This window comes from Ziziphus jujuba, chromosome 2 (genome assembly GCF_031755915.1).
Source record: "Ziziphus jujuba cultivar Dongzao chromosome 2, ASM3175591v1".
Lineage (NCBI taxonomy): Eukaryota > Viridiplantae > Streptophyta > Magnoliopsida > Rosales > Rhamnaceae > Ziziphus > Ziziphus jujuba.
In genome coordinates this window covers 15,684,123-15,702,300 of record NC_083380.1, presented here as the reverse complement: position 1 = coordinate 15,702,300, position 18,178 = coordinate 15,684,123, and the positions used below count along the sequence as shown (strand labels likewise).

General features: G+C 31.4%; 2 protein-coding genes across 2 annotated transcripts; both read right to left on the bottom strand.

The window, feature by feature from the left end:
- Positions 1 to 1,899: 1,899 nt before the first annotated feature.
- On the bottom strand, positions 1,900 to 3,159 carry LOC132800741 (uncharacterized). The gene is made up of 2 exons (XM_060814999.1): positions 2,292 to 3,159; positions 1,900 to 1,958 (listed from the first exon to the last, which is right to left on the bottom strand). Exons 1-2 carry the CDS (start codon positions 3,157 to 3,159, stop codon positions 1,900 to 1,902), a joined length of 927 nt encoding a protein of 308 aa, XP_060670982.1.
- Positions 3,160 to 12,955: 9,796 nt separating this feature from the next.
- LOC107418573 (phenylalanine ammonia-lyase) lies at positions 12,956 to 16,123 on the bottom strand. The gene is made up of 2 exons (XM_016027277.3): positions 15,747 to 16,123; positions 12,956 to 14,772 (listed from the first exon to the last, which is right to left on the bottom strand). The coding sequence occupies exons 1-2, from the start codon at positions 16,121 to 16,123 to the stop codon at positions 13,014 to 13,016; spliced, it is 2,136 nt and encodes a 711-aa protein (XP_015882763.2). The 3' UTR covers positions 12,956 to 13,013.
- Positions 16,124 to 18,178: the final 2,055 nt, after the last annotated feature.

Here is an 18,178-nt window from a genome sequence, read left to right as displayed (position 1 = left end):
TTTTTTAAATATTTTTTTTATTGCGGGTAAAGTGGTCAAATAAGCCCCTGTAGATCCCCAGGGTAGTAAAATTGACAAAACTTTTGTCCCAAGGGTACCCAACCTCTCACTCACAACCAGTGTTTTAAAAGGCACACATAGGGCTAAAGCTCAGCCCTGGTCTAAAGGCGAGGCATAGAAAAAGAGTATGAAAGCTTAAAATTTGGGACATAAGGCATACGCTTTAAGAGATGGTGCATATGTTCTAGATGCATAAATGCGGTTTTTTTATTCATCGAATAGTTAGGCATTTGCCTTATAAACATAGTTAAATGCAAGGTTCAAAATATCGATATCGACGGAAATATCGAGAGTTCAAAATACGAAAATTTCCATGGAAATATCGAAAAATATCGAATATCGATAAAAAATTATAAAAAATATGGAAATTTGTTTTAAAATATGGAAATTTTTATTGAAACTTTAGAATTAACTTATTTAATCCATCAATTATCAAATTTATTATAAAACTTACTAAAATATTGAATGGATGTTATGTTCTTCTTAGTGAATTGATTAATAATGAGCAATTAAACATTAATAACCATAGATGAATTATTATTAATAAAAATATATCAAAAAATACATATATGATAAAATTATTTATTAACTAAAATATATAAAACGATTATTACAATTATATTGTAGTTCATAAATGTCATCTTAATACCACATAGAATTTCTGAGTGGTTGAAAATCATCGGTTTCTTCCTCATTTTGATTTTGAGATGTGAAATGTGAGAAGTAGTTATGAAAAGATATATCTCCATGATAGTTTTGCATATAATTATTAATATGCCAACCATATGGATCTTGTATTATTGGTTGACTATGTGCATAACTACTACTTTCTGATGGTTGAGTTTGAGATGGTACCCATGAGTTGCTACTTGATGACATTCCATAATTATTCATTGAATAAGGGTTATGAAAATGACTTCCAACCCTCATAGATCCAAAATTCATAGAAATTGAATCTTTTTCTTGTTGTGACATCTCCATCATAGATTTCTCTTTACGTGTATAGTCTTTTCCAACAGCATCGAATCCTTGACCTGCATCTCCACTCCCATGATCTTCATCCTGTGTTGCATGTGTGTAATATTGTTCACCAGTAAATGGGCTTAATCCAACTTCTTGATTTGGTGATTCCCTTTGGGCCCTGCATCTTCTACCTTCTAATTCAGATAATTTATTGAAGTTATCTTCATTACCACTGGAGCTAGAGTGACTACTAAGAGTTTCAAATTGTGAATGTGTACCACCTGATGGAGCTGAAGCACTAGTAGTTCTAATTGGCTCTCTCATAAGCCTTTGAAATGAATCACCACTACTAGAATTTACTTCTTCAGTAATCACTTTTTGAATATTTATCCCTTCTTTTTCAGCTTGTTGAGCAATCTTTGGATCAGGATTCCGCTCATGATTATCTAAATGAACATCTCTAATCCATTGGTATATTTGGTTGCCCTCTTCATCATCATCTTCCATTATAGTTTCAAATATTATTGTTGGATCCAAATCTTGATGATTTTCTTCTTCAGCTTCCATATCCCTCAACTTGAGTTTCATATTATAATAACAATAGACTAGTTTTTCAATTCTACTATATGCTAGTCTATTTCTTTGTTTTGTATGTATTAGTGCAAAAGTGCTCCAATTTCTTTCACAGGCATAGGATGATGCTGTTTGTGACAAAACTTTCAATGCCAATTTTCTTACTGTAGGTGCACTATCACTATACATGACCCACCATTCAACTGTTACAAAATAATTATTATATGATTACATATTTGTACTATTACATCAATTGATATTCACATACTATAATATTTAAACTTACCAGGAGACATCTCTTTTCTAGAAGCTATTGTTGTTGGTCTTGCAAATCCTTTCCTTGCATCCTTGAAGTATGTAAGCTGTAAAATAAAATAAAATAAAGTTATAAACCCTTAAAATATATTATGTTAATAAATTATCATAATTATACCTCCTTTCCAAACTGGCTAATTGCGACTGATTTAGGATCCAATGTAGCATAGACATCGTGTACAGTTTTTATAATATTAGAATCTTCTCCAACCCCAGGTTTATATTGATATTGAGGATTTAAATAATAAGCTATATAAAAGGGAAAAAAAATATATATTTTAGTTTAATTAGAGATAAATAATAAAAGATATAAAGTATTTTACATTAACAAAAAAATAAAAGTCTAACATATTTTATATAAATTGACTATGAGCTCATACCTGCTGCATGTAATGGATGCTTTAAAATTTTATCCCACCTATTATTGATAATCGTTAATATCCACTTTGCACCATGCATTTTGTCAAGTTCCTCTTTAACAATTCGCATCAACTCATACACTGCTCCCATTGTTGGATAAATCTCAGTGTCAACAATATGTAAAAACTTATATAAAGGCTCAAATAATTGACACACTTTATGTGCTTGATCCCAAAAAGTATGATTAAGTACTATATTTTCCACTGTTTGGCCTTCTTTTGAAGCACTATAATTATGATTAGTCCAATCAGTAGATGTGAATAGTTGCTTAAGTCCTGCTTTCTTTTTAACCAAGCTATCAAGCGCAAGATAGTTTGTGGCAAATCGTGTAAGTCCCGGACGAATGATGTCACCTTTGCAAGTTTCACGCATCTTTGCTAGCAACCAATTATGATTGTAGATGTAAGTTGTGATTGCTCTAGCCTGCTTGATCACAATAGCCACATTCTCATTCTTCCCAATATCTTCAAACATGAGATCAATGCAATGTGCTGCACATAGAGTCCAGTACAAATTGTAATCTCTGATCAATTTCTTCCCAGCTTTAACAAATTCAGAGCCATTATCTGTTACAATTTGTACCACATTTTTCTTCCCAACTTCCAGAATTATTTTCTTCAATTGCTTATATATGTATTTATGATCCTTTATTTGATTTGAAGCATCAATAGATTTTTGAAAAACTGTACTTCCTTTTGAGAAAACCATGAAATTAATAATAGACATCCTGGTGGGACCCGTCCATCCATCACAAATGATTGTACAACCATAGGTTTCCCACTTCGCTTTCATTTTATTTACATGGTCTTTTATCTCCTCATACTCCATATCCAAATTTTTTATGCTGATCTCATAAAGGGTTGGAGGTTCTATACCTGGCCCTGCTTGTTGGCATCCTGCTACCAAATTCTTGAAATGATGGGATGATGCTTTATTTGCTGGTAAATTTTCATAAATAAAAAATTTACTTATTATTCTTCCCATACCTTCTTTTATTTTTCCTCCAGAATTTTTTTTTTTATATTTTTTTGCTTTGCTTGAGAGGACTTGTATAAGCTTGGTGCAACAAATCTTGATTGTGGATCTTTAAGACTCTGTGTTCATTGTACTGCAGGTTTAGCACGACTGCTAGATTCGCCTCCTTTAGCTTGATATCGAACTTTGTGGAGATGATTTCTTTCCCATTCTGATTGTTTAGAAGCACAAATTTACCAGAAATTATGCAAAAATAAGAAAGTGGACAAGCAAGTGTAATATATAGAGACAAGAAAGTGCCCAAACAATGGTCAAACACACATTTATGAATAATATTTTTTAATTTCAAAACTCTATAATAATGTACTAAGATTCTTTAGCATAAAAATATTTTTTCTCTAGCATAAAAATATTTTTTCAAAACTATATAATAATGTACTAAAATTCTCTAACAAAAAAAATAATTTTTTAATTTTAAAACTATATAATACTATTGTAAGATACCCCATGGTATAAGAAATTCATGAAGAGTATTTGGTTGATTGATATAACTGAATGATATATTGTCTTCTTCTTAAAAGAAAATGAAAAATAAAATTTATGAATTTTAAAAAAAATTATGAATTATCTTCTTCAATAATATTTATGAATTTTTTTTAAAAAAAAATTCATAGATATTTTTGAAATTTCCATGGAAATTTTATGGAAATTATAGATTTTTTAACCAAATCATTAAGGAGTTTATGTAGATATTTTATGGAAATTTCCATGGAAATTTTCGTAAAATTTCAGAAATTTCCATGGATATTATGAAAGTTTTATCCATTTCCATGTCGAACCTAAATTTTATATCGACCCCTTCAAAAAATGAAAATATCGAGGAAATTTTGAGGAAATATCGGATATTTTAAACCTTGATTAAATGTAACTTATTCATTTGGTAAAAACTTATTTTACCCTTATTTGAATTTAAATATTATTATTTATTAATTAAAAACATATGTTGTATTTTATATTCATTTATAATTTATTAACTTTATATTTATGTAAACTTTAATTTATTTATTTTGTAGTCTAAAAATTATTTTAATTTTTTAATTTTTTAATTTTATATTAATTTAAATATATATTTATTTTTTTAATATCATAATTGAATTGAAAAGCATAGGTACTAACATCTTGGGCTTATGTCTTGCCTCATATTAGTCAAAATGTCCTGTCTTACTTTTGCCTTTTTAAGACTTTTTTTGTTTTTTTTCCCCTAGAGTTGCCTTTTAAGACATTGCTCACAAAGGGTGGACCCTTATGCATGGAAATGGAAAGCAGGTATTTTCAGTTTGAAATTTGCTCCCTAAAGATGGTGTTGGAAAAAAAAAAAAAAAAAAACTATTTGTAATATTGCTGTAACCAAGTACACTACGACCAATGATCAAATTTGGTACTGTTGATTTCAAAAACTTTATGGTGGAAACGATGCACCTTCCTTCACAATTAATGAACTTATAAATTTGCAAAATAGGAAAAACGACATGTTAGAAGTCTTTTGGAGTGCCAATGTGGCACTAGTCAAAGACTCTTCAACGTTTAAGTTAGAAGAGGAATTTGGACTTTCTGTGAAGAACAAAGAGAACGAAAAGTAGATGGGTTGTAAGTTTTTTTAATCGTACCTTGTATGAAGGCTTAAGGCCCTTATTATAGTTCTTAATTAAGATTTAGTAAGAAAAATATTAAATCAAATTAATATTATTTAAGGATAACAAAAATAATTTAATTAGGATCTCCAATCTATTTAAATTTAGGTGATCCAAATCGAGTAAACTATAAAATCCTAAATTTTATTTATCTATTTATTTACTTTGTAATTGAAGCAGTCTAAGTATATGTTCCTTATCTGTTCAGATATTTAGGAAGTGGTTAAATATATTATCATAAGTAGTACCTCATAAAAAGATTCAACAGATTTTTTGGGTGAAAATAATTCAACATGTTAAACAGGTAATATGGAGAACGTTCTAAATAATTACAATGTCATAAAGAATTAGTTGCACTATAGTACTCTATATTTTTTCTAGATTGCACATTGAAGTTTCAAATTGAAAATGTTCCAATTTGAGTCTGTTGAGTTAGTTTTTATATGTTGGCAAATTTTTATGAGTTAAAAAACTAAGTTATAAAGTGTGTCTATTTCAGTCCATGCTAGAGCATAAAGACCAAATCCCAGTTAGGTAAGTGATTTAAAGACCTTTGCATATATATATATATATATATATATATATAGGTGGTTAGGCGCACATAGCTATATACTCTTTTTACCTTTCATTGATCTTTATATTTTTATAAGCTTTTTATACTTTGCATATTTTGACTTTGTTTTGATATTTTTTTTATGAAATTTATAAGAGTCAGAATGCCTAATTTGACTAAATTTTGACTGTTGTTCAAACAATGTATGTGCTTTGTTTGAACAACATCTACCATGTGTCATTTCATGAATTGTGGATTTACATTTTTTTGGACAAGGTCCCTACCTTGTTCGAACAACATCCTGTCGTGTGTCATTTATTCAGTGGTGAATCTATCTTGTTTAGAAAACATCCTACCATGTATCATTTTCTAGTTGGATTTTAAAACTCCTGTTTGAAAAACCCTCAATGGTATTCAAACAAGGTCTCCATTTTCATTAAAGCCCTATTTTGTTTTAGGTTTGAATCAGAGAGAGAGAGTTGAGAAAGAGTTCTAGGTTTTCAAATATAGATTTTTCACCATTAATGGAGATCCATTGAGCATGAGTCATTTTGGACCATAGATTACATCTTTAGATCACCTTTTAACTATGATAGACTAATTCTTTCAATCCTTATTTTGTTTTTCACTGAGTGTTTCATATTGAGTCTCTTAGATCTACACTTTCTCTTTTAGAGAAAAACTCCTAGGTTTCTCACCTGTTTCAAACACCCTAAAACATTTTGCCTCATCAATTTGGTTGATACTCTAGAATTTGTTGCGACAAGTTTGGAGTGAATCCCATGTAAAGGGTAGCAGTGATAGTATAGGCTTAAGGCCATCGCATCCAATGTCGAGAGGCTAGTCATCCACTATCTCAGTGGCTAGGAATGTTGATAATATTCTTTACACTTAGGTTATGGTTATTTCTATGATTGTATGAGTGGTGTCTGATATAGTGGACTACTGACACTTGTATTTTTTCTCATAAAAAGTTTCCATGTAAGAATTTTGGTGCTTTTTTTTTTTTTTAAAATTTTAATCTTTTTGTGTTTTAATATCCTACATTTTAGTTTTACTTGGTTTGCTACAGGAGAACAAAGTCCTCATCCATTTATTTTCTACATTTTTATTTCCTTATTGTGGGACGATTGAGTCTTCATTGTTTATTTTATCATATTTATATTTCCTATTTATGAGAGAAGTGAGTCCTTGACTGTTGAATTATAAAATTTTGAATTTTTTAGTTTGGGGGCATGGAGATGATATGAAGTAGGCTAAACCTTTCAAGTTTTTCATTTCAGTACCGAAAAAGAAGCCTAGGCTATCTCAATTATAAAGATAAGTGTATAAACTTTGTATTATACTAAATAGTATAACAATGAAAAAATTGATAAAACTTTATTCTAGAAAAAGAAGAAAAAATAGAGATGGACTTATGAAAATTTACAAAATCTATGAAATAAAATATATAAATAGGTTAAGTCTAGAGTTTGTGTAACAGCTCAGTCCATCTGCATGTGATATTGTCCTCTTTAAGCCCCGCCCATACGGGTTTAAAACGCGTCATAAGGGAAATGTATCAACACCTTTATAAGACATGCTTCGTTCCCCTTTTCAACCGATGTAGGATCTCATAATCCACCCCCCTTGGAGCCAGCGTCCTCGCTGGCACATCGATCCGGGTACTGGCTCTGATACCAACTGTAACAGCTTAGTCCACCCGCATGTGATATTGTCCGCTTTGGGCTCCGCTCTCATAGGTTTAAAATGTGTCACAAGGAAAAGGTATTCATACCCTTATAAGGCATGTTTCATTCTCCTTTCCAACCGATGTGGAATCTTACAGTTTGATTCTATATTTTTAAGATGAAATTTACTCCACATAGGTACTTATGGTTTGATGGCAATGGCCTTCTAAAATATAATGACTTCTTGTAAGTAGTAATACGCCATAACCTCCATGAGCCGTGGACCATAATTATAAAAAAAAAACTTTTGCTTTACTAATATACTAATTCCAAAGAAGTTTTGCTTTACTACTACAGAGTAATGTTGATGTGTTCATAATGTTTTTTTTTTTATGGTAGCTTAGCGGAAGGAAGCCCCTTAGCCTTCTCACCTGTGAGTCTAGGAGTTGAGGTTCGAGACTTGGCAAGCGCCGTTATTGCCTCGAATGGTCCCATGCCACAATATCCCGTGATACAAGACTATGGCCTGATGCCTATGATACTATTAGGAGACCTCTTTTTTTTCACACAAAAAACAAAAAAATGTTTTTTTTTTTTTTTTTTTTGCTTGTAACTAACGGCATTGTTGTTTGCCACAAGTTCGAACCTGGAAAATGGAAGGTAAGGAAGCATGGCACTTGCTAGCTCGACTGTGACCCCAGCCGCTTGTTGTGTTGATAATGTTGTTGTTATTGGAATGGAGGGAAAAGAAATGGAAAGGACGTTTTTATAAATTTTGAAAAAATTAAAGTCCATGAGACATCATTTTTAAAGGTACCTTTATATATAAAAATATATTTTTTGGTGAATATGTATAACGATATCTTTTACATGTAAACTTGCCTTTTTGCATATAAAAATATTTTATAAATATATATATATATATATATATTTATATGTGTGTGTGTGTGTTTTGGGGAATTATAAAGATACCTTCTTATTGCAAAAGAAAGTATCCTTTTTGTGGAATGGCACCTTTGTAAAATAATACGACTCTTAATGTGGAATGGCACCTTTGTAGAATTTCATTCAACTTTGAAAAACTAACCAAACTCAAAAAGTCAAAGGGGCACAACAATTTTTCCAACACAAAAATGTACTGGTAATATGCTGCAGCCAAGCATTACCACTGATCAAAATTTAACTGTGCTAAGCAAATGATTCAGCATGTTTTATCCATAACATGGACATTCTAGCGGCATTTTCAAAGGCCACTATCTAGTAGTGACGCAATAAAGGTAACATATACAATCATTAATGTATATGTGCATACATATGTATGCATATATATATAGAGAGAGTCGTTCTTTAGTACGGTTTGTTGTTAATGTTGTCTCTGTATAACAGTATTGATGATGGTTTTGAGAAAAACCGTCATCAATGCTGTTATATAGATATAACATTGATGACGATTTTTCTCAAAACCGTCATCAATGGTGCAATCCGTCCAGCGGATCCGCTTGTGGATGGATCACACCATAGACTCGTCCTATATATATATATATAAATTATCACATCTAGATTTTTGGATTTCAACCAAATTCCCAATAAATTACATATATTATATGCAAATACATATACCACATCCAAATTTTATTAACATTTAAATATCTGAATGTGAAAACAACAATTCTAATATGATATGGACATTGTAAAAGACTTATAAAGAGTGAGTATAAGGTGCCACATAGGAAATTTTTTTGTTACTCAACTGCATAAAGCTTGATCAATCAAAATTCATAATTAATCAATAATGTTATTAGTATCAAAATATTCACCAAATATATTTACCAAAGGACACATATTAAAATATCATTGGTTGATATATTTATAACAAATCGTACCAAAATACACATGTTTTTACAAGTTTGATCAAGTTTGACCAAGTGAACAGTATATGGGTCCTAGGTTGACTTTTTCAATGGTCAATATTTTTCATTTGATTTGAGGTACCATTGTGTAGATCTCGTCAATATGACTTCATATACTGGTGACACACTAAATTCTGAGTTATGAATAAAAAGTTATGGTTTTGAAAATTTTTAAGCACAAATTTTATATCAGTGTCCAAACCAGTCCCAAGTTTTTGTCTGTCAGTGACCCAAGGCTCTATATAAGTCTCGGTAAGCATGTCAAATAGAAAATAAGTTCTAAAATACCCATTTTGTCCTCCAAACCTAAGAAATTTATCTTCAAACCCACAGATATGAACCAGATTGTTTCGAAACTATTTTATGCTTAACCGAGTCATTGTTGATTTATCCAAATCTGGCCACCACCTTGATGCACGTGCCAGCCACCCTTGTTACCCACCTCAAGACGATGTCGTCGGCCACATTTCAAGCCAAATCACTAACCACCGCCCGAGATCGGCCATGTGAAGCCTGCAGCGACCATTCGACGTTTTCCAGCCATTTGGCCATTTTTCAACTGTTTCAAACCAAACCATGGACCTATCCCACCATTTTTGGACCCTGTGAACTCATTTCCATGGTCCTTTTGCCAAGATTCCTCACCATTTGATAGATACATCAATGTAGAGTTCGGCCGAGTATTATGACGAGTTTTTCGGCCACCGTTGACATTTTTGAACTGAGGTGAGTACACCATTGCATTCCTTATCTCTTGGAATTTTCATGGATATAAAGTATATGAATTTTGGAGGTGTTTTGATAATTTTTCCATTTTTGAGTCAATTAGTTAAATACCGAATAAATTGGGACTGTGTTTAGACAAAATTGGTCAAATTGGACCAAATTGAAGTTAGATTAGTGACATTAGATATTATTAGGACCCATTAGAAGGTTGAATTTTGAAAAAATAGCCTTTGGGTGAAAAGCCATAATTTTGGGTACCGGATACGCAGTATAATTGGACCTGCCAGTGTTCAATTTGCATAATTTTATAGTTGTACAAATTAATTTAAGACATTTGGTGTTCAAAAATTTCTTTGGTTTAGTTATTGGAGCCTCATAAAATATTTTTATTATATTACAGATACTCGTATTAAGTTTGGAAGTGGTTTTGTAAGAAAGCAGGAGTGAACATCTGCAGTACTGTGAGTGGTTATATCATTTTAAAATGTTTTGGATATATAGTATAATATATATGTACTTCAAATATTTTACGTATATACCACTTGATTGCAATGTTTGTTTTCTGCATATATAAATATTTACTTTTACATATATGTGTTATCATTTTATGTTATTTTTGACAATATTTTAAATGATTTCCAATTCTAATGAGTTCATAAATGAACTTGTGGTATTTAAATATCTTGGCATTTGAATTGAGGTTTTAAATCATTTTGGAAATTAATTGATTAGAGAAAGCAGATTGAAAATTATATGTTAAGCATGTTCAAATATTTTATAATTTTATGTGCTTAAAACTGATTTATGGTGAATATATTTCATTGTGGTATTTTTGGTTTAGCATTAAATGATGATTTGAAAATTTTGAATTATTTAAATAAGTGGTTGAATTTGAATATAAAAGTATTATTTATGATATAGTATTGTGGGAAAGTATATATGATCTTACAAGATTGTTTTAAGGATACTGTATTAGTTATTTTTAATTGATGTACCATATAATACCAGAGTTTCGGTTGAGTATTATATTACATCGTGCTGGGTTTGCTACGATGCTGTGGGGTTGGGTTCATCCTGACGATTTATTATTGCCATCGGCCGTGAGGTTGAGTTTATCCCGATGCTTTATCATTGCCACGGTATCGTGAGGTTAGGTTCACCTAACAGTTTATTATTGCCACGGGCCGTGAGGTTGAGTATGTCCTGACGGTTAGTTATTTTTCACGATGCCTTTCGTATATTAAGGGTCATGATATGGGTATACCCCAAGATTTACAGTTTGGTACATCAAATGCTACATTGTATACGTTTTGAGTACATTGATGGTTTTCAAATATTATGGTTATTATTGCACTTTCATAATAATTTTGTGGAATTGCGTTTATAATATTTACGCTCAATTTTTACATCTTGATTAAGGCATTTTATAATATTATATTGATTTTTCACTTTATACCTTTTGAGCATCCATTTCATGATATTGAATTGGGGTACAAGTTTGGATTTTATGAAATGATATTTAAACAGAAAACTTTTCAAACGAGTGGAACAAGAGGTCTTGAGAGAAATTTTTTACAGAAATAAATTATTATTTTTCTATTATACTATGCCACTCACTGAGATTTGTTCATCTCATATTTTATTTATTTTAAATTCGTTCCCCTAGGCCTAGGTAGTCAGCTGTTAGTCTACCTCGCTCATCGCTTGTTATTGCACACTCTCCACTGCAGCAGCAGTACTTGTCTTTTTCTATTTATCTTTATCCTTTGAAACTTATTTGTATTGGTTATTCTTCTACATTTTACAAATACTTTTAGAATGCTCTGATCCAATTATTGGATATGATATTGATCGTATGTATAGTTATGTTGTTGTGGTTTTTATCTATATATAGAAATATTATTGATAATGCTTGTGTTGGTTGTCCATGTTTTAAGTGAGGTCCCATTGGATATCCTCTAGGGATTGTCCAGTGGAACTTCACGAGACGGGACCATCTGGAAGATCCTGAGAGGGTTCCCGAGGTAAATTATGTCAATATTCATATAATCTAAATATAGAAAAGCGAACACTTTAAATGCATAAGTAAATTAAAAAATAAATCAGTTAAATGTTGCTAAATCGTTTAGTAAATAAATTTATCGAATATTTTGATAACTCTAGTATTATTGATAATTAATATTAGATCTCATACAAATTTTATAGGTTGCTTTTTTCCATATTTAGGTTATATTTTTCAAAAAATATTTTGTAAGCTAATAAAATAAATGTAACTACATATAAACTACTAAAATAATGATACCTCATTACTTGGTGAATATTTTGTAGACTTCTAAATATTTTTAACACTATTCATAGAATAATGATGCGTCATTTTATGATATCACTTGATAAATCAATTGGTTACTAACATTGACGGCATATTTGGTATATAGAATGATTACTTCTAATAAAATAGGAATAGTTATTTAAAAAAATAAAAAATAGAAAAAGAATAGCCATTCATGTTTATACGTTTGGTAAAAATATTGAATAAAAATCATATTTGACCTTGTTAAAATATTTTTGGTTTCAAAAATTTTCAAATTTGATAAAAATTAATTAAAATTCTATTTTTATTTTTATTTATGTATTCTTACTATATAATAATTCATCTAAATCTAAATTTATCAAAATATAGTTAGTATTTGGTAAGTATTTTTTTTAAAATTTATCTAAATTAGAATGCAGAAATAATAAAGTTTTTAGAAGAATAATTATTCTTTTGAATAAAAGCTTATCTATTCTTATGAAATAACTATATATTTTTAAATTTAAAAATGTACCAAATGCGAAAAAAGAAAAAAAAACCAATCCCATGAAATAATTATTTTATTCCTATATCTATTCCACAAATCAAACATATCCAAATAATTGAATATTAGATAACACCTTCTCAAGTATCGTTGATTTAAAATTTGTCCAAACAAAAAGAAAAACTAAACTAATATTTGAATTTAAACCATACATACAGCACTTTAAGAGTTGATAAATTACAAACAAATGTAAATTACAAATTGAAATTAGAACATATACCTTCATTGGTTTAAAGAAACCTTTAAACAGGAAAATATTTATTTAACTTTCTTCAACAAGAGAAGTTTAGGAACACTTACTTTTAACATATTGAAAGAGGTTTGCCATCCCATTCTTTGACACATTGAAGAAGAGGATCAATAATCTTCCCCTCACAAATTGCTGAAAACACCTTATCAAATTCCTCTCCCGGTGACTTTACCTTTTCACCTGTCAAAAACTCAGCCATCAAATCTTCTCTCACAAATTTATACAATGGATAAGACCTACACTCTTTGATCCTGTTAGGAATGTTGGAATTTCCACTTTCGAAAGCACTTCTTGTTGCTTCCACTTCTTTAGGCAGAAGGGTCTTCAATTCCTCTTCAAAAGAGCTTATCTTTTCCAAGATTGAAACATTTTCAATGCCAACCAAGTCATCATCTTTGATCATCACCATAGCATGATCAACCAATACATGCCTAAGCTTTAGCATTAGAGGAGAAGTTGCACTACATGGATCATCAATGTAGCCGAAAACATGCTCCCCATCAACCACTTTGAGCAGATCGTTTTCGCAAAACCTTAATGGATGAAGTTCCTCATTAACTCCCGCTGCAAGTACCTTCTTAGACACTTGGCTCACCGCATTCTTCACTGTGTAAATCAAATTCTCCTCCAAATGCCTCAAGTCTATTGCTTGGCAAAGCGCGACCAAGTAAGTTGCCGACATTAGCTTCAAGATTTCAACAGCTTCAGCTGTCTTTCTTGAAGATATCAAACCCAATGAGTTCACATCTTGGTTATGTTGCTCAGCACTTTGGACATGATTGGTAACAGGGTTAGCAAGAAACTGAAGCTCTGAACAATATGCAGCCATGGCTATCTCACCGCCTTTAAATCCATAATCCAAGCTTGGATTCCTACCCCCAGTGAGATTTGAAGGCAATCCTTTGTTGTAGAAATTGTTAACAAGCTCAGATAATTGTGCAAACATGAGTTTTCCAATGGAAGCCAAAGCTAGTCTAGTGTTATCCATTGAAACACCAACTGGGGTACCTTGGAAATTGCCACAATGCAAGACTTTGTTCCTCGATACGTCGATCAATGGATTGTCATTCACCGAGTTGATCTCTCTCTCGATGGACTTCGTCGACAAGCGAATGATTTCGATTTGAGGTCCTAACCATTGCGGTGAAGTTCGAAGAGCATAATTATCTTGCTTAGGCTTTTTTAATGGATCCATTTCATGAAGCTTCTGAGCTAGCTTCACAAAAGAACTACCATCCAAAATGTGCTCCATTATTGCTGCAGCTTCAATCTGTCCAGGATGATGCTTTAATTTATGTGTCAAATGGTCTGAGAATTCCGGTCTTCCTTGCATAACTTCAGCGAAAATTGCGGTTGAAATTTCGGAAAATAGAGCTAGAATGTTAGCCTCAAAGAGAACAATGGAAGCTAAGCCAGAACCAACTCCTGTGCCATTGACGAGTGCTAGACCTTCCTTTGGCTCTAACTTGAAGAATCCACCATTAATGCCTGCAAGGTTGAAGGCCTCCGAAGCGTTTAGGGGCTCACCGGTTGGGCTTACCGCCCTCGAATTAGGCCGGCCGGTCAAGAGTCCGGCAATGTATGCGAAAGGAACTAAGTCGCCGGAGGCGGATATGGAGCCGCGGAGGGGCAAAGATGGTGTAATGTTGTGGTTGAGAAGCTTGGTTATGGCTTCCAAGATCTCAAATCTGATCCCTGAGTAGCCTTGGAGGAGGGTGTTGATCCTCACCAGCATTGCAGCTCTTGTTGCAGTGTGTGGCAGAGTGTGGCATGCTTCTGTCCCAATGCCAAAGATTCCAGCGTTCAAAAACCTGTTAATTTCAACACAAAAAACAAAAAAAAAAACAAAAAAACAAAACAAAACAAAACAAAAAAAAAAAGAAAAAAAAGAAAAAAAAAATCATTAATCTTTTTTTTTCCTGCTCAATTAGAATATAATTAACCACTGTTGATGATTTTAAGATAGGAAAACATTCAGTTTTATTGGAAAAAAATTAATGGTTTTGCTATTAAACTGTTTCCACCTTGGACATTAATTTATTAAGTTTTTTTTTTTTTTTAAATGTCCTTGGCTACAAGTATGACAGCGAGACTACAACATCTTAAAATTAATTTTGAGTTTTCCTATTAAAAATTGGAAAAAGGTTAATACGCAATGAGAAATACAGGTCAGCAGAGTCACTTGGTATGAAAACTCACGTAGGTGAAGCTAGCTCATGAAATAAAATACATTTATTTAATTAATAACTTTCCCTTTTTATTTATTTATTTTTTTTTTTGTCCTTTGTTTTTATGATAGGGCATGTATACAAGCAATGTGAGATCATAAACAAAAAACCATAAATGGTAAATCATCACAAAAATAATAATAATAATAAATAAATAAATAAATAAATTTACATATAATAAACTTTGTTAATATGTCTCAGCAACTAATCTTTTGGATTGTTTCTTTACGTTGATTTTAAAATCAAATTCTTTGATTTCAATTAAATTTAAAATACTTATTCAAATATACCGCTTTCAAAATAACAATACTAATTTTGTTATTTCTCACCGATTATAATAATCAGTAGCACATTTTACTGTAATATTTAATTTTATTATTATTATATTAAAATTTTACAATTATATTTTATTGATAATTATTTAAATTATTATTTGATATATAGATCTATTCCCAGGTATTTATCAATAATTACAAATAATATTTTTTTAATTGTAATAATAAAAAAATAATAATAGTCTTAATAATGCGATAAAAAAAATTAATTAATATAATCACCTTATAAGCTCATCTTGTAGTTCACCACCTTGGTTGGTTCTTCTATATGAGTTAGCCCCAAACCCAGTTGTGATCCCATACATATCTGTCCCTTTCTTCATGCTCTCCAGTATCCATTCGCGGCTAGCCTCCATTGCTCCCTTAGCCGACCCACACATCTCAACCACCACGCCGGCGCTTCGTGCAACCGCAGCCACTTGGCCTATGGTCAGCGTCTCGCCCCCAACTCGCACCACCGGCTTCCTATATTCCCCCACCATGCCTTTCACTTCCTCCAAATGGCTTCCCTTTATGGATTCAGCCATTGAAAACCAATTCAGTGCGTCTTTAACATGGCCTTTCGGCTCAATTCCATTTTCCATTGAAACTAACTCCATTGGTTTTGGCATTGGATTCGAGAGAAAAAAAAAAAAATTTAAAAAAAGAGAACACAAAACAAACGGATACTATAAGGAAAGCTAGAATGTGGTATGGCTTTTATATACTCACACATTTTTACCGTATAATAATTAAATAAGGTCAAAAGCAGCCCAATTAAAAAAAGAAAATAAATCAACTTCAATTTTTATGTTTGGAATTAATTTTAAGAAATATTTCTATACTTGGTAATGCCAGCTTTTGTTCCAAATTTAGTGAGCTGGCATTTTTGGATCGAAAAGGTTGGTAGGGATAAATAATCATAAAATCAAGAATAATATTATTTGTTACTAGTGGTGATTGTCACCATCCTACGTGATAGTGGATTCATGTATATATATGGATAAAAAAAATTTACATGGTAGTGGATTCCATATACATATAAAAATTATTTTAACATTGAATCTACCGTCATATAGAATAGTGACAGTCACTACTAATAACATATAGCAATACTCTCCTTCTCAATTTCTGATGGATCCACTCAATAAGCATTAAAGATATTTATTTATCTATTTTATTATTATTATTATTTTTTTCTATTCCAAATTCTCCAAGTTCAGCTGTTCCCAAACCATAACTTTTACAGAATTTTTTTCTTTTACAGAGAGACAACCATTAAAACTTCCTTTTCCCCTTTGTTTTTAGCTAAATCAACAATTAAGATTAAAAGTGTAAGAGAAGCCATTACGATTAAATGTGAGAGATTTTGTTCTTTTAACATTCTTCTCTATCAAACCCTGCAAGAAGTTGTCTTTCTATACAACGTCGTCATACTCTTTTTTTATTCTTTATGATCAATCCACCTTAAAGTCGGCAACATGGTTAAACTGGCAAAAAAGCTTATCCTTCATTTCATAGAGATATTGCTTACCCAAAATTGTGGTAGCAGTCTCCCCTCTTGATGCATTGCTTTCTAGAAATCACACTCATCCTGAACCAAGACTAAGAAAAGATGCTGCAACTCTACCTTTAATACTTGGCCAACATAAAAACAAACTTGTTCTTCTCGGATGGCAGAGATTTTATAAAGGCTCTCTTGTGAGATAAGATTTTTATGGTGCTGAGGTGCCAGAGGCGGCTGTAAGGAGCCTAGAGAAAGGCTGTATAGTTGTACGCAACAAAAGGTAGACAAAATTTTAATGGCGGCCTAACTGTAATAAAAGGGAAAAAAAAAAAAAGAAAAAAGAAAAAGAGGTATTAAATCTAGATTTGTGGGAGAAGATCGGCAGTTCGAAATTTGGGAGGGTTTGCAAAATATTAAAAAAAAGAAAATCAAAATCCTTAAACATATAATTCGGTGGGAGCCATCAGAAATTGAGAAGAAAAGGTTGCCGTAACGTTGATGATGTGGACAAGATTGGCCTCAGTTAGAAGAAGAAGAGAACATCTGTAACAGAGAGAAGAAGTTGGTAGATGCAATTTTAAATGACATGTCTATTTGCCGTTGGTGACAGAAAGAGGGCATAGAAGATCTCAATTCGTGTAGGGTGCACATTTATTTTGTCTACAAACCCAAATTTGGTTATTACTAACAAAAAAAATTGTGATTAAAATCTATTAATTAGATATTTAATGTTTTTCTTGTTTAAACAATAATGATTTTAATATTTGACCACCCTCTGGCATCTTTAACGTTATACCTTTTGAACTTCGATTTCATAATTCATTACTTTCATAGTCTCGTACATTATGTTATATTAAGGGAAGAAAAAGCATTATATATAGCCTCTATGCTATGTCATCCACATAATTTTTAATTATCAGCTGCAATGTTAAAAGAATAAATATCAAATTACGATTGAAAACTGATAAATTGTATTTCTCTTTTAACATGTATCTATACAAGAGTGCATGTCTACCATAAAGCCTTACATAACCGCAAATATTTTGGGCTGACATGTTTACATAACTATCTGATAATTACAATACCACAATATTAGTTAGTCAAAACTTATATTTACCTAAAAAAAAAAAAAACACCTGATATTTCTTTATGCATAGATTTTAGAAAG